The sequence below is a fragment of the Calonectris borealis genome, chromosome 14 (genome assembly GCF_964195595.1).
Source record: "Calonectris borealis chromosome 14, bCalBor7.hap1.2, whole genome shotgun sequence".
Taxonomy (NCBI): Eukaryota; Metazoa; Chordata; class Aves; order Procellariiformes; family Procellariidae; genus Calonectris; species Calonectris borealis.
In genome coordinates, this window is record NC_134325.1 from 21,729,575 (window position 1) to 21,747,768 (window position 18,194).

The 18,194-nt window shown below is 71.2% G+C and overlaps 5 protein-coding genes across 8 annotated transcripts; 3 read left to right on the forward strand and 2 right to left on the reverse strand.

The window, feature by feature from the left end:
- Positions 1–232: 232 nt before the first annotated feature.
- Positions 233–4,414, forward strand: SMTNL1 (smoothelin like 1). The gene is made up of 8 exons (XM_075163764.1): positions 233–316; positions 1,459–2,005; positions 2,446–2,605; positions 2,885–2,918; positions 3,141–3,281; positions 3,792–3,894; positions 3,970–4,121; positions 4,191–4,414. The coding sequence occupies exons 2-8, from the start codon at positions 1,475–1,477 to the stop codon at positions 4,333–4,335; spliced, it is 1,266 nt and encodes a 421-aa protein (XP_075019865.1). The 5' UTR covers positions 233–316; positions 1,459–1,474; the 3' UTR covers positions 4,336–4,414.
- Positions 4,415–4,608: 194 nt separating this feature from the next.
- On the reverse strand, positions 4,609–6,427 carry LOC142088410 (ubiquitin-conjugating enzyme E2 L5-like). The gene is made up of 4 exons (XM_075163765.1): positions 6,354–6,427; positions 5,669–5,758; positions 5,040–5,226; positions 4,609–4,967 (listed from the first exon to the last, which is right to left on the reverse strand). Exons 1-4 carry the CDS (start codon positions 6,372–6,374, stop codon positions 4,801–4,803), a joined length of 465 nt encoding a protein of 154 aa, XP_075019866.1. The 5' UTR covers positions 6,375–6,427; the 3' UTR covers positions 4,609–4,800.
- A 75-nt stretch (positions 6,428–6,502) lies between these two features.
- SERPING1 (serpin family G member 1) lies at positions 6,503–12,093 on the forward strand. 3 transcript variants are annotated; one of them, XM_075163760.1, is made up of 8 exons: positions 6,503–7,479; positions 7,716–7,785; positions 7,903–8,407; positions 8,607–8,744; positions 8,825–9,028; positions 9,564–9,706; positions 10,381–10,600; positions 11,219–11,559. In XM_075163760.1, the coding sequence occupies exons 2-8, from the start codon at positions 7,729–7,731 to the stop codon at positions 11,467–11,469; spliced, it is 1,518 nt and encodes a 505-aa protein (XP_075019861.1). In that variant the 5' UTR covers positions 6,503–7,479; positions 7,716–7,728; the 3' UTR covers positions 11,470–11,559. The 3 variants fall into 3 exon arrangements, with proteins under 3 accessions (XP_075019861.1, XP_075019858.1, XP_075019860.1); XM_075163757.1 differs by having other exon boundaries at positions 8,825–9,706; positions 11,219–12,093; XM_075163759.1 differs by lacking the exon at positions 11,219–11,559 and having other exon boundaries at positions 8,825–9,706; positions 10,381–10,641.
- A 192-nt stretch (positions 12,094–12,285) lies between these two features.
- On the reverse strand, positions 12,286–14,530 carry YPEL4 (yippee like 4). The gene is made up of 5 exons (XM_075163767.1): positions 14,490–14,530; positions 13,605–13,935; positions 13,049–13,092; positions 12,755–12,863; positions 12,286–12,586 (listed from the first exon to the last, which is right to left on the reverse strand). The coding sequence occupies exons 2-5, from the start codon at positions 13,746–13,748 to the stop codon at positions 12,497–12,499; spliced, it is 387 nt and encodes a 128-aa protein (XP_075019868.1). The 5' UTR covers positions 13,749–13,935; positions 14,490–14,530; the 3' UTR covers positions 12,286–12,496.
- A 575-nt stretch (positions 14,531–15,105) lies between these two features.
- CLP1 (cleavage factor polyribonucleotide kinase subunit 1) lies at positions 15,106–18,052 on the forward strand. Of its 2 annotated transcripts, XM_075163762.1 has the most exons (3): positions 15,106–15,210; positions 15,386–16,018; positions 17,219–18,052. In XM_075163762.1, the coding sequence occupies exons 2-3, from the start codon at positions 15,413–15,415 to the stop codon at positions 17,888–17,890; spliced, it is 1,278 nt and encodes a 425-aa protein (XP_075019863.1). In that variant the 5' UTR covers positions 15,106–15,210; positions 15,386–15,412; the 3' UTR covers positions 17,891–18,052. The 2 variants fall into 2 exon arrangements, with proteins under 2 accessions (XP_075019863.1, XP_075019864.1); XM_075163763.1 differs by lacking the exon at positions 15,106–15,210 and having other exon boundaries at positions 15,276–16,018.
- The last annotated feature ends 142 nt before the right edge of the window (positions 18,053–18,194 follow it).

The following is an 18,194-nucleotide window of genomic DNA, read 5'->3' on the forward strand; positions in this document are numbered from 1 at the left end:
GTCCCTACATGTCCCCCACATGTGTGTACCCCCACATGTTCCCCACGTCCCCGTGTGTCTGTGCCCTTCCATGTCCCCTGATGTCCCCCGATGTCCCCCGTGTGTCTGTGCCCCCCCATGTCCCCCACGTCCCCCGTGTGTCTGTGCCCCCCAAGCCTCCCTGACCCTCTCTGGGCTATCCATGTCCCCCCCGTGGTCCCGTGGGCTCCTTTGCGGTGTCCCTGCCGTCCGGGTGGGAGCGTGTCCCCTTCCCCAGCTGTGTCCCGTGCCGTCCCTGCCTGTCCCCACGCGTGCCCCGCCGCCCCGCGGGTGGGCGGTGAGTGAAGGCGGCACCTGCCCCCGCCGGGTAAAAATAGCGCCGGGGCGGGCGGGGCGGCCGCGGGAGCGAGGAGCGGTCCGGGAGGGTGCGAGCGGGGGGGGTGGGGGGCCGGGGGGTACGGCGGTGGGGAGGGGGAGCAGGAGGGGCCGGAGGAGGGTACGGGGGGTCGGGGGGGGTTATAGGCGTCGGGAGGGGGAATTGGGGAGTGGAGACGGGCGCATGAGGGGCCGGGGCGGGTTTGGGGGGCCGGAAGGGGGAGGAGGAGGGGCCGGGGGGGGTGTAACGGGCGGTCGGGGGGGGTGGGGAGCCGGGAGGGGGTATGGGGGGGTCGCGGAGGATTATAGGGGTCGGGAGGGAGAATTGGAGAGTGGGGATGGGGGCATGGGGGCCCGGGGCGGGGGAATAGGAGGGGTCGGGGGGGGGCGTTGAGGCGCCGGGATAGGGCATGGAGGGTTGGAATGGGACACGGGGGGTCGGGAGAGGGACGTGGGGGTGCCGGGATGGGGCATGGGCGGTCGGGAGGGGGGATAATGGGGGCCGGGAGGGGGTATGGGGGCAGCAGGATGGGACACGGGGGGGGTGAGAGGCAGACTGGGGGGCTGGGATGGGGCATGGGGGGACCGGGATGGGGTGAGGGGGGCCGCGAGGGGCAATGGGGGGGTCGGGATGGTGGTTTGAGGGGTCGGGAGGGGGAATTGAGGGGGTCGGGGTGGGACATGGGGGGGACCGGAATGGGGACATGGGGGGGCTGGGATTGGGTATGGGGGTGCCAGGATGGGACACGGGGATTCGCGATGGGGCATGGGGGGGACTGGAATGGGGTGAGGGGGGCAGGGGGGAAATGGGGGGGTGTGGGTATAGGGCTTGGGGGGGCGGGAGGAGATGCAGCGGGGCCAGGCTGGGGTATTGGGGTGTCGGGATGGGACATGGAGGAGCCTGCCTGCGGAATGGGGCTGGCGGGGGCAACGGGGGTGCCCAGGGTGGGGGAATGGGGGATGCCAGGGCTGGGGGGGGCATGGGGACTGGGGCAGGATGGGGGGGTAGCCGGGCTGGGGGACTATAGGGGGCACAGGCAAGCTGGGGGGGGGCACCGGCACAGGCAAGCTGTCACCCCCAGTGACAGCCCTGTACCCCTGCAGCAGTGACCGCAGCAGCATGGAGCCCCAGGGAGACACTGACACCCCCAGCCTGGACACCCCCACCCCGGACACCCCCACCCCCGGCACCCCCCCTCAGCCCCCCGCGGGGCCGGGGCATGGGGGGGCGGAGGCGGGCAGTGAGGAAGCAGCAGCCCAGCATGGCGGGAGGGACCCCCGGGCAGCGGGGCGCGATGGGGGTGACAGCCAGGGGACAGGGGACGCAGGGGGTGATGCCAGGGCAGCAGAGGATGCAGGGGGTGAGGACAAGGGCACGGGGGATGCGGGGAGCGATGCCAGGGCAGCAGGGGACGTGGGGAGTGAGGACAAGGGCGCAGGGGACGCAGGGGGTGATGCTGAGGGCGCAGGGGACACAGAGGGCGATGCCAGGGCAGAGGTGGCTGAGGATGCGGGGGGTGATGCCGCAGGGGGTGGCCGGAGCGATGCCAGGGCAGAGGCAGCTGGGGGTGCCAGCGCGGGTGCTGCGGAGGGGCCGCAGGAGGAAGCTGGGCCGGGGCCGGCAGCAGCAGGCAGCACCCAGGGCCGGCAGGTGAGGGGGACATGGGGGGGTCGGGGGGCACTGCCAGGGACATCGGGGTGGTGGCGGAGGACAGATGTGGTAGGAGTGAGGACAGAGGTGGCAGTGCCAGGGAGCAGGTGACATTGCCAGGGGCAGGGGTGGAAGTGCCAGGGGCAGGGGTGACATTGCCAGGGGCAGAGTGACATTGCCAGGGGCAGGGGTGGCAGTGCCAGGGGCAGGGTGGCAGTGCCAGGGGCAGCGGGGACATTGCCAGGGGCAGGGGTGGTGGTGCCAGGGGCAGGGGGGACATTGCCAGGGGCAGGGTGGCAGTGCCAGGGGCAGGGTGGAAGTACCAGAGGCAAAAGTGACATTGCCAGGGGCAGGGTGGCAGTGCCAGGGGCAGGGGCGACATTGCCAGGGGCAGGGTGGCAGTGCCCATGCTGGCAGTGCCACCCCGGCTGTGCCCACAGAAGCCCACCTGGCTGCAGGACGAGGAGGATGAGCTGTGGCCCGAGTTCCCGCCCTGCTCGTCCCCAGGGGAGGCCACCAACCCCACGTCCCCCCTGTCCCCCGCATCCTCCCTGTCCCCCACGTCCCCCACATCCCCGGCGTCCCCCACGTCCCCCACAGGTAAGGGCCGTGTTAGGCAGGGCGGGCAGGGCCCTGCGATGGCACCGGAGTCCACTGGGGTCACCATCACCCCACACAGTGTCCCCCCCTCCATGGGGTCCCCTATAGATCCCCCACGTCCCTTCCCGTGGGGGGAGGATCCTCCAACCCTGTCCCTGTGACGGTGCCCCAGGGATGCCCCCCCCATTTGGGACCCCGCCAGTGCCCAGAGGGGATGTGGGTGCCCCCACCCCGGGGTGCCCCCTCCCGCCCCGCTGACCCCTCCTCTTTCCCTTACAGCTGGCGCCACCGAGGGCTCGGGGGGCAGCGAAGGGTGAGTGTGGGCAGGGGGGGGGCACGGCCCCGTGGGTGCCCCACGGCTGGCCAGCATCGGGGCTGCCCCATAGCTCTGCCCCACTGCGGGCACCCACGGCCCCGTGCCCCAGGCTGGGACCCCTCACCTGCCCCCCACGGCTGCCCCCCCCGCGAGCGTCCCGGGGTGGCACCCGCAGCAGTGCCCTCACCCCCAGCCGCGGGGCCACCCGTGTGCCCGCAGGGGTGCGCCAGCGGGGACGCCCCGGGGCCGGGCACCCCCCGGGGCGGCGGGGCCGAGGCCGAGACCGGAAGGGGCCGGGGGGCGGCCGCGGGCGAGTGCCCGGGTGCAGGGGCGCAGCGCCATCCTGGAGAAGTTCGGAGGGTGAGAGGGCCCTGGGCCCACGGGGAGCACGGGGGGACTGGGGGCCACGGGGCAGTGGGGGCATGGTGGGCCATGGGGGGCCATGGGGGGCCATGGGGGGCCACGGGAGGACGGGGGGCCACGGGGCAGTGGGGGCATGGTGGGCCATGGGGGGCCATGGGGGGCCATGGGGGGCCACGGGAGGACGGGGGGCCACGGGGCAGTGGGGGCATGGGGGGCCACGGGGGCAATGGGGGGGGCACAGGGCAATGGGGAGCCCCTGGGGCGGACGCCGTGGGGTAAATCGGCCAACGGCGAACGCCGGGGCAAGGCTAAGCCAATGGGGAGGCCGCTGGGGGCAGAGATGGACCAACGGGGAAGCCCCCGGGGCGGGGACTGGCCAATGGGGGTCCCGTTGCGGCAGGCAGTGGCCAATGGGGAGCCGCCGCGCGGGTCGGGCCGAGGGGCAGCCGCCCGGGGGGCAGCGGGGCGCGGTGTGGGGTGCCCCACGGCGCGCGGCACCGCCCGCAGGGCAGCCACGGGGCCGGCCCCGCACCTGAGGCGGGCGGGGGGCACCGCCTCGGTGAAGGCCATGCTGCTGGAGTGGTGCCGTGCCAGGACCCGCGGCTACCAGGTGAGAACGAGGGGGGACGGCGTGGGGCGGCGTGGGGCGGCGTGGGGTGGCCTGACCCCCGCCCACCCGCGACAGCACGTGGACGTGCAGAACTTCTCGGGGAGCTGGGGCAGCGGCCTGGCCTTCTGCGCCCTCCTCCACAGCTTCTTCCCCGACGCCTTCGACTACGGCAGCCTGGAGCCTGGTGCCCGCCGGCACAACTTTGCCCTGGCCTTCGCCACTGCCGAGTGAGAGCAGCCCCGGCCCCCCGACCCGGCCCAGGCGGGGGGCCCCAGGTGACGGCAGTGTCCCCGCAGGGAGCGGGCGGGCTGCGCCCCGCTGCTGGAGGTGGAGGACATGGTGCGGCTGCCGGTGCCCGACGCCAAGTGCGTCTACACCTACCTGCAGGAGCTGTACCGCTGCCTGGTGGCCAAGGGGCTGGTGAAGACCAAGAAGCGCTGAGGGGGGTCCCCCACCCGTGCCACCCCCCCGCTTTGTCCCCTGCCTCGTCCCCCAGCAGTAAAGGCTTGCGGTGCCAGGCTGCAGTGGCCTCGTCTCTCATGGGGGGACACAGGCACAGGGACGATGCTGGCACCAAGCGAGTGCTAGGGGACTGGCATGAGCTGGCACAGCCCTGGCACTGCCCCACTGCCACTGCAGCGTCCCCCCAGGGCTGGCACACAGTGGGCAGCGCCCCCCCGGTGTCCCCAGCTGTCCCAGTCACGGAGCCAAAGCAGGAGTGGGAGTAAATTTATGAGCTTATGTCCCGGGTGGGGTGGCCCCCGTAGGGCGCCAGGGCCCCCCCATGGTGCCAGGCCGGGCCCCCGTGCCCAGGCTCCAAGACCACGGCGGGGGCGATGCCACAGCCAGCCCTGGCTGGCGCAGAGAGGGAGGGGAGAAGCCGGGATGCCCCTGGGTGTGGGGGGCTCAGGGGCCGCGGGGGTCAGGAGGGCGTGTCTCGGCGTGGCACCGGGTGTGTTCCTCCGCCCGGCGCCAGAAAACCTCGGGCTGGTCCTGGAGCTCGCGGGCCAGATCCTGCCGTAGCACCCGCTGGGGGTCCGGGCTGTCCAGCAGCAGCAGCAGGTCCTGCAGCACTGCGGGCACCACGGGGGGGTCAGGGCGGGCACCTCCTCCTGCTGTGCCCCCCCGATCCCCATGGTGCCCACCCTGGACAGCGCGGGTGGTGGGCATCCAGCGCTGGGCGGAGGTGAGGGGCTGGCAGACACGGCCGTCAGGGTCCACGCCGGGGTGGTAGATGCTGGTGCGGAGGGTGGCGCGGGGGGGGACCAGCGGGTGGTGAGGGGAGAAGGTCAGCTCGAAGCGGAAGGCGCCCATGTTGTACGGGGGGTTGTTCTGTCGGGGGGGGGCACCTCAGACCCCTCCGCCATAGCATCCATGGGGGCGGCCCCTGTCCCAGCCCTGACACCCAGTGCCGCCCTGGACCCCCCCCAGCCTGAGCCCCGCAGGAGGGGAACCCCCACCCAGTGCCCCCAGCCCAGGACCCCAGGGTCCCCACACAGCATCCCCACGGGACCCTCCTCCATGTTGCCCTGATAGGGACACCCACTTAGTGCCCCCCAGGAGACCCCCCTCGCCCCCATGTCCCCAAGGGACCCCCCGTGCCCCCAGGGGCCCATCTCCCCTCCAGGCCCCCTGTGCCCCCGCAGTCCTCCCAAGCCCCCCAGGGGACCCCCCTCGCCCCTAGCCCCCCCGTGCCCAGGGGCCCCCCCACACCCCCACCCCTCGCTCGCCAGGGGAGCCCCTGTGCCCTCAGGACCCCCTGGACCCCACGCACGGGCAGCAGCAGCCCCCCCCAGCGCAGCACGTCGCCCTCCAGCGGCCGCAGCTCGCGGGCCCCGCCCCAGCGCCGCGCCTCCTCCAGCTCCTGCGGGGGGCGGGTCACTGGGCGGGGCCTCCCGGGACGCGCCCCCCATAGGCGGGGCCGGCTCCCGGGACGCGCCCCCCATAGGCGGGGCCGGCTCCCGGGACACGCCCCCCATAGGCGGGGCCGCCTCCCGGGACACGCTCCCGGGCGGGGCCGCACCACGGGACACGCCTTCGTGGGCGGGGCCGCCATCCGGGACACGCCCTCCCCGGAGCGGTGCTGCCTCCCTGAACGCGCCCCATGGGCGGGGCCATCTCCAAGCCACGCCCCGCCGGGGAAACGAAACCGGAGCGCGTCGCTCCGCGGGGGGGTGGGCATCCCCCGCACCCCCCGCACCGGCACCCAGCGCCGGGGACCCTCCACCCCGGTACCGCCGTCCCCACACCCCCCGCACCCTCACACCCCTCGCACCCTCCGCACCCCAGAACCCGCACCAGCATCCCCGGCACCCCGGTACCGCGGCCCCCGCACCCCGAGATCGGCATCCTTCGGCCACTCCCCACCCCGCTGCTCGCACCGCTCGGTGCTGACACCCGCGACCCCCGCAGCCCGGTCCGAACCCCCGGTGCCGGTACGGGGGTACGGCCCTACCCACCCTGGCGATCCTCCCGGCCATGGCCCTCAATGCCCAGCGCCTTGGGCGGGGCTTCACCAGGCCACGCCCCGGGGAGGCGGGGCAAGCTGCTCCAGCCCCGCCCCGAGCACGGGGTTGTGGGGTGGGGGCAGGCAGGCCTTGGGCGGCCTGGGGCCATAGAGATGGGTCGGGATGAGGGGCCAAACAGGCCTTGGGTAGCCTGGGGCCACAGAGCTTGCCAGTGAGGGGCCCGACCTGCCCCGGGCGGGCGTGGGCGGGGTGGGAGGCCCAGAGGTGTCCCTGCCCCAGGGCCTGCTGGGAGTGGGGCGAAAGCTGGGAGGACAGCTGGCTGCCTGGAGGCAGAGGTTGGGCCTTCCTACTTCTGCAGTGGGAGGGCTCCGTGGGGACTCCACCCCCCCCAGTCCCAAGCCTGGCACCAGGTGGAGGAGATCATAGAGTTGATATAAGAGGGGCCAGACTCTCCTGGAGCAAGGTGCTCCAGGTGCTGGAGAGGTGTGGGGCAGGCAGACCTTCAGATCATCCCCGTGCTGTGGGGACAGGGGTGTACCAAGGACCTCCCTTGGCCAATGCTGGAGGGGCTAGATGGTCCCTACCCCGCCCCAGGCAGCAGAGAAATGTGGAGGGAGGGACCCTGGGGGGGTCACATCACCTGGGGCTCCTCCCAGGTCACTGCAGGATCAGAGAGACAAGGACAGGGAGCTTGAGCTGGAGCTTCAGTGGCAAGACTGCCCCTTGTCACCACAGAGGTCATAGAGAAGGGGCTGCTGAGCAGCTAGAGCACCCCTTGTCACCACGGGGGTCCTAGAGAGGGGGCAGTTGAGCAGCTAGAGCACCCCACTCCACCTCCCAAAGGGTGTCTGCCCCAACGGGTTGGTCCTCCAGCGCCGGGAGCAGAGCAGGACGCGGGGCTGGAAGGGACGGGGGGGCCACATCCTGCCACGGGCGCCTGCGCCCGCCCCTCCTGGCTGCCCCGGGCACCCCCCTGGCTGCTGGCCCGGCTGATTTACGGGAAGCCTTGGCAGCTGCCTGCCGCCCTCCTTAATCTTTAACCAGGCAGGGTCGGATCCGGCCAGATCCCCCCTGCGCCCGGCTGGACACACAGGGACCCGACCCGCAGGGCACCCAGGTGGGCCCAGGGTGCTGCCTCCTCCTGCCCCCCCGCACCCAGCTCCCCGGGGGGTGTCAGACTGGGGGGCACCCCTGAGTGGGGGTACACAGGGTGGGGGTGCAGGCGGTGCAGGGAATGGGGGTGCAGGGTGCCGGGGTCGGGTGGGAGGGTGTTGGGTGCCGAGGTGGGGTGCTGGGAGCTGGGGTGGGGGTACTGGGTGCCTTTCAAGCCCTTGACCCGTGCTTGTCCAGCAGGACGCCCACCACGATGCTCTGGCTGCCCCTGGTGTGGCTGGTGGCCACAGCCACGGCCACTGTCACCCTGGTAAGTGTGGCCCAGGGACATGGGCTCCCTGTGCCCAGATGCCTCACTGCCCACCCTCACCTGAGTCCCCTGTCTGGGTGCCCCCCTGCCCAGCCTCACCCAGGTCCCCGTGCCCAGGTGCCCATGCTGGAGGCCTCTCCCAGCCAGCTGAAGCTGCTCAGACAGCACCCGACGCCGCCGCTGCCCCCCCATCCTGGCCCAGGCCCGTCGGGAGATGTGGGAGCACCTGTCCTGCCTGTGCCCACTCCCCGTGCCCACCCTGAGGAGCTGCCCGGCTTGGATGCCCCCCTCAAGGCCACAGACCCCCCTGGCCCTGAGGAGCCTCGGGGAGCACCTGAGGAGCCGGGCACCACGTCCAACGGGAGCACGGCAGCACCCGCACCCACCACCACCCAGGGACCCCCCAGCACCCCGGGCACCAGCGCCCCGCCGTGCCCTGGGGACGAGGAGCTGACTGAGGCCTGCGGGGCACCCACAGGGGAGCAGCGGGTGGCTGTGGCCGAGGCGCTGGGCACCTTCGCCCTCCGCTTCTACCAGCACATGGCAGAGGCTGCCCAACCGGATGCCAACCTGCTCTTCTCCCCTATCAACGTGGCCATGGGGCTCTCGCACCTCCTGCTGGGTGAGGGGCTGCCCGCGGGCACCACCACTGCCACCGGCACCGCCATGGGCTCTGCCATGCCACTGGCGCTGCTGTGGGTGCTGCCGTGGGCGCTGCTGTGGGCACTGCCCTCATCACTGCTATGGGCACTGCTGTGGGCACCGCCCAGAGCAGCGAGCGCACCCGTGGGCACCTCGCTGAGCTTCCTCTGTGCCCGCAGGCGCCCGCGGCGAGACCCGTGAGCGCCTGGGCACCATCTTGGCGTACCCGCCGGAGTTGGCCTGCGTTCACGGCGCCCTGCGGCAGCTTGCCAGCGCGCCTGGCCTCTTCTCCGCTGCACAGATCTTCCACCACCCAGGTGAGGTGGGTGGCCGGAGGCTAGTGGGGCCACTGATGCCAGGCGGGCATGGGGCTGACGCTGGCTGTGCCGCCGGGCAGGGCTGCGCCTCCGGCCCCGCTTCCTCAACGAGTCGTGGCACTTCTACGGCGCCCACCCGCGGGCACTGAGTGGCAACGAGAGCCTGGACCTGCTGCATGTCAACGAGTGGGTGCGTGGGGCCAGCCGGGGGCTGCTGCCCGGCCTCCTGCCTGCGCTGCCCCCCCAGCCCCGCCTGCTGCTGCTCAGCGCCGTCCACCTCCAGGGTATGGCCCCGGGGATGGGATCTGCCCCTGGAGCTGCCCCGGGATCTGCCCTGGGATCTACCTGGGGATTGGCTCAGGGGTCTGCCCTAGGTTCTGCCCCAGGATCTGCCCTGGGATGGATCTGTCCTGGGATCTGCCCTGGGATCTACCTGAGGATTGGCTCAGGGATCTGCCCCGGGATCTGCCCTGAGATCTGTCCTAGGATCTATCTGGGGATCGGTTCAGGGGGCTGCCCCGGGATCTGCCCTGGGAACTGTCCTGGGATCTACCTGGGGATAGGCTCAGGGGTCTGCCCCGGGATCTGCCCTGGGACCTGTCCTGGGATCTACCTGGGGATAGGCTCAGGGGTCTGCCCCAGGATCTGCCCTGGGGCCTGCCCTGGGACTTGCTCAGGGGAAGCGGCTCAGGGATCTGCCCTCGAGATCTTCCCCAGGATCCGCCCGGGATCTGGCGTGGGTCTGAGCCCGAGGGTGCCCTGTGCGGCAGCCGCCCTGTGCGCCCTGTGCCCCGCAGCCCCAGTGCCATGTCCCTGCAGCCGCCTGGCGCACGCCGCTGGAAGCCAAGCAGACGGTGCCGCTGCCCTTCCTGCGCCCCGGGCGTCCCCCCCGCCTGGTGCCCACCATGACCAGCAAGAAGTACCCGGTGGCCTCCTTCACCGACCCCCGCCTGCAGGTCCAGGTACCTCCCGCTGGCCGGGACCCCCCTGCCTGGCGCTGGGGGCGCGGGCTGTGACATCGCTGCCATGGCACTGAGGAGGTGCCGGGCTGTGACATCACTCCCGTGGAACTCAGGAAGGATGCCAGGCTGTGACATCGCTGCGGCCGCACTGAGGGGGATGCCAGGCTGTGAGGTCACTGCAGTGGCACTGAGGGGGATGCTGAGCTGTGATGTCGTTCCCCTGACACTGGGGGAGGATGCCAGGCTGTGATGTCACTGCGGTGGCACTAGGGGGCTGCCGGGCTGTGACGTCACTGCAGTGGCACTGGGGGGGCTGCCGGGCTGTGACGTCACTGCGGTGACACTAGGGGGGTGCCGGGCTGTGAGGTCACTGCAGTGGCACTGAGGGGGATGCTGAGCTGTGATGTCATTCCCCTGACACTGGGGGAGGATGCCAGGCTGTGATGTCACTGCAGTGGCACTGGAGGAGTGCCGGGCTGTGACGTCACTGTGGTGGCACTAGGGGGCTGCCAGGCTGTGACGTCACTGCAGTGGCACCGGGGGGCTGCCGGGCGGTGACGTCACTGTGGTGGCACTGGGGGGCTGCCGGGCTGTGACGTCACTGTGGCGGCACTAGGGGGCTGCCAGGCTGTGACGTCATTGCGGTGGCACTGAGGGCTGGGTCTGTCCTGCAGGTGGGGCGGCTGGAGCTGAGCGGGGGCCTGAGCCTTGTGGTGCTGGTGCCGCGGGGACCCCCGGGGGCGCTGGGGGCCCTGGAGCGGGCGCTGGACCCCCCCACCTTCCTGGGGCTGCTGCGGCGGGCGGCCCGCACCCCCCCCCAGGCCACTGCCCTGGCCCTGCCCCGCCTGCGCCTCGACCTCGCCCTGGACGTGGTGGCCCTGGTCCACGACATGGGTAAGGCCACCGACCCCCCCGCCCTGGGGCCTGCCCCTGACATCACTGCTTGGGCTGGGTGGGCTAGGGGTGATGTCACTTCCTGCGCAGGAGGTAATGTGCGATGATGTCACTCCCTGCAAGATGCCACTGGCCCCTCCCTGGGTCCCTCTGCAGGTCCCTTTCCCCAGGGGCCCCAATATCTCCAGTGTCCCCATGCCTTTGGTGTCCCCAGGGTCCCCCAGTGCCCCTGTGTCCCCCATGTCCCCAGTGCCCCTGATATGCCCCTGATATGCCCCCAGTGCCCATAATGTCCCCCTTGTCCCCAGGGTCCCCCAGTGTCTCTGGATTACCCCTGCTGCCTCTGGTGTCCCCAGCATCCCCAATATCCCCAATATCCCCCATCTCCCTGGTGTCCCCCACGTCCATTGGTGTCCCCCGGTGCCCCCCATAGCCCCCTTGCCCCTGATGTCCCCAGTGTGCCCCTACTGTCCCCCACATCCCCAGTGTCCCCAAGGCTCCTCAGTGCCCCCCATGTCCCTAGTGCCCCCTCTGCACCCATATCCCCATGGCCCCCGGCGTCCATCCCCGGTGTCCCCCATGTCCCCACGGGGGTGGTGCTGAGGATGGGTGCTGCAGACTACGGGCTGTTCCTGGACGCGGAGCTGTGCGGGCTGGCGTGGGGCCCGGCGGTGGCGGTGGACGCAGCGCGGCACCGGGCAGTGCTGGTGCTGGACGAGGCCGGCGTGGAGGCAGCGGGCGCCATGGCCACCTCGGTGGCCCGCACGGCCCTGCTGCTGGAGGCCCTGCGCCCCTTCCTCTTCATCCTCTGGCACGATGCCGGCGCCGTCCCGCTCTTCATGGGCCGCCTCAGCGACCCCCAGCCCTGACCCCTGCCCGCCCCTGCCTCCTGTCCTCCCTCCTCTCACGCCTCCCTCCCTCCCTCCTTCCCTCCTTGCCTTGTCCCTACTTTCCTCCCTCCCTCCTTCCTCCCCTCCTTCTCTCCCTTCATACCTCCTTCTTTTCCCTCCCTCCATCCCTTGTCCCTCCCTCCTTCCTCTCCTCTTTCTCCCTCCCTCCTTTCTTATCCCCTCCCTCCCTCTATCCCTCCTTCTTTTCCCTCCCTCCATCCCTTGTCCCTCCCTCCTTCCTCTCCTCTCTTTCTCCCTCCCTCCTTTCTTATCCCCTCCCTCCCTCTTTCCTTCCAACCACCCTCCAGCCTCCATCCTTCCCTCTTTTCCCTTCCTCCCTCCCTCTTTCCTTCCCTCCTCCCATTCCTCCCTGTCCCTCCTTCCCTCCAGTTCTCCCTCTCTCCCTCCCTCCTTCCCCACCTCCCCCATCTCCCCACCCCTCCCTCCCCCATCTGCCCCCCATTCCCTCCCCCATCTCCCCACCCTTCACTCCGCCCCAGCTGCACAGGACAGTATGGGGTCCCTGCACCCCCACTCCCCCTGCTGCCTCAGTTTCCCCATCAGCTCGGGCCTGAGGCCCCAATAAACGCACTGACCACTGCACGGCTCCTGCGCGTGGGGAGGGGACGGGACGGCGCGGGTGCTGGGGGGCAAGTTCGGGCTATCAGGGACGTCCCCATCCACGCCAGGGTGCCCACGGGGGCCCCAGCTGCGTGGCAGGCATCACCCCAGGGAGCCAGGGCTGAGCCAGGGGAGGTGGCAGCACCAGAGCAAGTGACACCCAGCGCCATCCTAAAAAAAAAAAAGCCTTTATTGCCCTAGAAAAGCCCCGCAGCCACTGCGTGCTGGTGATGGGCACCGCACCCCCGGGGGGCTCTGGCTGGCACCAGGTGCCCATGGGGCACCGGGGAAGGTGCCAAGCCGGGGGCACCCACTGCCAGCACCCCAGCACGGGTGCCCGCCGGGGCCGGGGTGCTGCTGGGTGGGGGTGCCCCCGCCGTGCCCCTCAGTCCCAGCCATTCTCCTTCACCATGTGTGACATCTCGATGATGAACTTCCCCTCCTTGTACTTCTGGCTGCTCTCGAAGGCCTGCTCCTACAGGAGATGGCGTGAGACCCCCCTGTGCCCCGATGGGGTGCCCATGCCGGTGCCCGGGCCATGGGGTTGGGCTGAGGGTGCCCCGGCTGGTGCCCACGGCAAGGGTTGGGGTGCCCGGGGCAGTGCCCGCAGCAGGGTGGGGGTGCTGGGCGCGGGGGCACTCACATATTTCCAGCCCAGGGTGGTCTTGCAGCTCTGGCAGAAGATGTCAGCCACCGAGTGCAGCCCCGTCAGTAGCAGCCGCTGCTCCGCCGGGCCACAGCCCACGTTCACCCTGTGCCCGGAGAGCTGGGGGTGGGCCACCGCCGGGTACCGGCCAGCACAGCCCGGCATGGCACAGCCTGGCATGGCTCAGCCCGGCACGGCCAGGACAGCCCTGGGTGACTCCCCGGTACCCATAGCCCGGGGGCCCCCCGCTGGCACCCCCCGCCCACGGCCGCCGTCCCCGGTGGTACTCACACGGAGTTGAACAGGTAGGCACGGCCATGGCTGCCCTGGAAGGACTGTGGGGACATGGCACGAGTCACCGTCTGGGCCCCACGTCCCCTGGGCCGCCCGTGTCCCCCGGGCCCCACTGCATCGCCACCATGCAATGCGCCAGCCCGGGGACGCTGTGGCAGGACACTCGCCACCCCAGGGACACCGAGAGGAGATGGTCAGCTCCATGGGGGCACCATAGGGGACACCTGCCACCCCCAGGACACCGGGGGGGGGGACACTTGCTACTCTGGGGACACCGGGGCAATGCTTACCGCCATGGGGGAATGTCCCCACCTCGAGGACAACGCGGAGGGAATGCTCACCACCCTGGGGACACCACGGGGGGGACACTTGCCACGCCAGAGGCACCACGGGGGGGACGCTCACTGTCCCAGGGCCACCTTGGGAGGAAGCTCACTGCTCTGGGGACACCGCGGGGGGATGCTCGCTGCCCCGGGGCCGCTGTTGGGGGCTTGCTGGCTGTCCCAGCCTGCTGTGGGGGGCGGTGGGGGCCGCGGGCGCAGCGCGGGGGCACCTTGGAGATGAGCTCCTCGTGCCTGGCTAGGTGTGCCCGGCAGTGGACGCAGCTGTAGGTGCGGTGGGAGCGGGGCAGGTAGCTGTGGAAGGTCCTGGGGGGCAGGCGGGCAGCGGGGGGCAGGCGGCGCCGGGGGGGTGGCATGGCGGGCGGCAGGGCCCCGGGGGGGCGCGGGGGGGCGGGGGGCACCGTGCACCCCCCGCAGAGCCGCTCGCAGGGGAAGCAGCGCAGCAGAGCGCCGAGAGCCGTCGTTCCTCCCGCGCCGAGGTCGGGGGGGCACCGCCGCCCCGGGCGCCCCCCAGGTGAGAAGGAGGCGGAAAAGGGGGGCGGCCTGCAAAGGGTTAAAGGGAGGCGGTGAGGGGGGGTGGCACTGCCCGGCCCCCCTCCCCGATACCGCCAGCTCTCAGCCCGGCCCCTCCGCCCCTCCCCCCGCCAGCTGAGACGGGGCCAGCTCATCGCAGGAGTGAGGGGCAGCGCGGGGTGGCACCGCCCCGTCCCTGCCGTCCCCGGGGAGACCGGGGGGGGCCCTAAGAGAAAGGAGGAGCAGAGGGGGGCCCGAGGGTCTGGGGAGAGGATGGGGAGTCCTCCTAAGCGGGGTCTGGGGCTCCTCCTAAAAGGTTCTGGGGGTCCCGGGAGGGATATTGGGGGTCCCGGAGGGACGATAGAGGGGCTGGTGAGGGTGGGGGGCCCGGGGGGGGATATTGGGCGTCCCTGGACGGGAGGCCGGGGGTTAATGTTAGGGGTGCCGGGGGGGACATGATGGGGGGCCCGGGGCGGAATATTGGGGATCCCGGGCGGGGCCCACGGGAGTCCTGGGGACACGGTGGCGGTCCCGGGGAGGCACTGGGGTGCCGGGGGGCGCCAGGGGGTCCGGGAGCCGCTCACCGCCTGCCGCTGTCCCCGCTGCCGCTGCGCCGCTGCCGCTGTCCCCGGGGCGGGCGCCGGGCGGGGGCACCGGGCGGCCGTGGGGGGGGCCTGCGTGCTCGGGGACTGCATCACGGCACCGTGACTCATCCCTAGCCGCCGCGACGTCACCGCCCGCACCCCGCCGCCGTGGCGTCACCACCTGGCACCTCCGACGTCAGCCCCGCCGCCGGGGACGCGCTGCGGGCGCCGGCGCCCCCTGGCCCCCGCCGTGTCCCCCCGTGTCCCCCCGGTACCCCCACGTCCCCCCGTGTCCCCAGCCCTCCCCCACCCGGGAGTCACCCCCGGGGCACACGCAAATGAGATGTAAATCAGGCGGGGGGGTGGGGGAGGGGCTGCGTGCCAATGACATGCAAATGAGATGCAAACGAGCCCGCACCCCTGCCGGCGGATCCGGGTGGGCACATTCTAATGAGATGTAAATGAGGCGAAGGGATCCGGCGCAGGGTCCCGGGACGGTATGCAGATGAGATGTAAATGAGTCCGGAGAGCAGCGGCAGGCCCCGACTCCGCCTCTCGGGGGCCACCGCCCCCCCGCGGCGTCATCACGGCGGCCCCGCGCGGCTGCCATGGCAACCCCCGCCGCAGCCCCCCCGCCCACCGGGCTGAGCGCGCGGGCGCGCCTCTGTGACCTCACTTCCGGCGCAGCCCCGCCGGCCCGGAAGCGCGGCGGCCCCGGCAGGTGGGTGAGGGGGCGGGCGGGGGGCACCGCAGGCACCATGGCAACGGCCTGAGGGCGGGGGAGGGTCGGGACCCCCACACCGAGCAAGGGCAGAGCGGGGGCAGCGCCCGGCCGCCCCAGGGGGCGGCTCGGGGGCAGGCCCGGCCCCGCCGCCCACCCGCCACCCTCCCCGCAGCGGGCAGGCGAGGCCCGGTGGCGCGTCATGGCGGACGACGGCGGCGAGGAGAAGAAGCAGGTGGCCAAGTTCGAGCTGGAGCGGGAGACGGAGCTGCGCTTCGAGGTGGAGGCCTCGCAGACAGTGCAGCTGGAGCTGCTCACCGGCATGGCCGAGGTCTTCGGCACCGAGCTCACCCGCAACAAGAAGTTCACCTTCGACGCCGGCGCCAAGGTGGCCGTCTTCACCTGGCACGGCTGCACCGTCCAGCTCAGCGGCCGCACCGAGGTGGCCTACGTCTCCAAGGACACCCCCATGCTGCTCTACCTCAACACCCACACGGCCCTGGAGCAGATGCGGCGGCAGGCGGAGCGGGAGGATGAGCGGGGGCCCCGCGTCATGGTGGTGGGACCCACCGACGTGGGTAAGTCGACCGTGTGCCGCTTGCTGCTGAACTACGCCGTGCGCCTGGGGCGCCGGCCCACCTTCGTGGAGCTGGACGTGGGCCAGGGCTCCGTCTCCATCCCCGGCACCATGGGCGCGCTCTACATCGAGCGGCCGGCTGACGTGGAGGAGGGCTTCTCCCTCCAGGCCCCGCTCGTTTACCACTTCGGCTCCACCACGCCCGGCACCAACATCAAGCTCTACAACAAGGTGAGCGTGGGGAGCCCCCGGGGGGGTCTCACCCCGGGAATGGGCCCGGTTTGGAGCCGGGCTCCCGAGGTCCCTGCCTGCTTGGGATCGTCCCATTGCTTTTGCACTGTACGAGACTGCGTCGCGTCCCCACCTTGAGTGCTGCACCCGATTCTGGGTGCTGCAGCTCAACAGAGATGTAGGGAGGGCCGAGGCAGTGAGGGGAGAGGCATAATGGAGATGGTGGGGGGGCTGGAGGAGCCCCCTGAGCAGGGGAGAAGCTCTTCAGCCCAGAGAGGAGGAGCTGAGGGACCACCATTGAGCTTTTCACCGCCCACGACCCCCACGCCAGGCTTTTTGTGGGCTGCGAGTCATGGCTGGCTGCGGAAGGCAAAGCCAGAGCCGCAGGTCACGCCAAGCCAGCCCGGCCTGCAGGGCTCATTAGGCGAGAGGGGAGCAGAGCACAACCTCAGGCTCAGTCTGATCGCTCTCGCGTGGAGCCGGTGTTAGCCAGAGCGTGGTAGCTGTCACCGCACAGTGTCCCTCCCCTGCAGGGACCCCCCCCTTCCTGCTGCCCGCAGCCTGGCTCTCTGTTTATGGAAACCTGGGTGGAAAGAAGCCCAAGAAAAACCTGAAGATGCCCAAAAAACTGACCCGAATCCCCAGAGTCCTCCCACCACTGCTCTTTGGTGACAGAGGCCCCTGTTTGGCTGAAGGCCACCGCAGCCCTGTGCTGCCCTTGTCCTGGCAGCCCTTGGGACAGAAAAGCGGCTCTCCTGCCGTAGCAGAGCACCCTTAAGTGCTCGTAACGTGTTTTAGGAACGGCTTCAGGCTCCTGCATGGCAAATCGCCCCTTTGCAGTTATCGGTGGAGGGTGGGGAAGGGAGGATTTCGTCCCAGGTGGCTGCCCAGGAGCTGGGCATTGTGCCTGCGCCTTAGCAGTAAATAACCGTGTTAGGAACAGGACAGAGGATTGCTGTGTCTCCGAAGAGCAGGATGAGGCCTGGCACACCGGCCTCCTGCCCCTCTGATGCCGTTCAGGGACTGCCCGCTCGCTCCCCTAAGCTTCGCAGCCAGTCGGAGCCAGTGCTGTGGGAATCGAGGCTTTGGGGGTGTTGAAGGAGGTGGGGACAGCATTGGAGAGGGCTGGCCGAAGTTTGGGGACGCGGGTGCCCCAAAAGGTCTCTCTGTCCTGATACCTCCACCCTGTCTCCCCCACAGATCACATCCCGCCTGGCCGACGTCTTCAACCAGCGCTGCGAAGTGAACCGCCGCGCCTCGGTGAGCGGCTGCGTCATCAACACCTGTGGCTGGGTGAAGGGCTCGGGCTACCAGGCGCTGGTGCACGCCGCATCCGCCTTCGAGGTGGACGTGGTGGTGGTGCTGGACCAGGAGCGGCTCTACAACGAGCTGAAGAGGGACCTGCCCCACTTTGTGCGCACCGTCTTGCTCCCCAAGTCCGGCGGGGTGGTGGAGCGCTCCAAGGACTTCCGGCGGGAGTGCCGAGACGACCGCATCCGGGAGTACTTCTACGGCTTCCGGGGCTGCTTCTACCCTCACGCCTTTGACGTCAAGTTCTCCGACGTCAAGATCTACAAGGTGGGGGCTCCCACCATCCCGGACTCCTGCCTGCCGCTGGGCATGTCGCAGGAAGACAACCAGCTGAAGCTGGTGCCGGTGACGCCGGGGCGGGACATGGTGCACCACCTCCTGAGCGTCAGCACGGCTGACAGCCCCGACGACAACATCTCGGAGACCAGCGTGGCCGGCTTCATCGTCGTCACCGGCATCGACCTGGAGCGCCAGGTCTTCACCGTGCTCTCCCCTGCGCCCCGGCCCCTGCCGAAGAGCTTCCTCCTCATCATGGACATCCGCTTCATGGACCTCAAGTAGGGGAGCGGCTGGGGCCTGCCCGCGCCCTCTGCCCAGCCCTCCCCGGCGGGGACGGCCCCGCGGCCGCTGGCTGCACCCCTCAGGTCCGGGAGCGCGGCAGGGCGACCCCCCCCGGGGGTTTTACACCTCTTGTAACGTTTGTTATTAAACCTCGAAGCCTTTTGCTCGTGGGTGAGCGTCTGCCCGGCCGGGGGTGGCGGGTGGCGCCCTGAGGGGCTGGGGTCGGGCGGGGGTGGCAGAGGCCCGGCCCTGGCGAGGGCTGTGCCGGCAGGACGTGGAGTCCCGGCCCGGGCCGCCTTCCTGG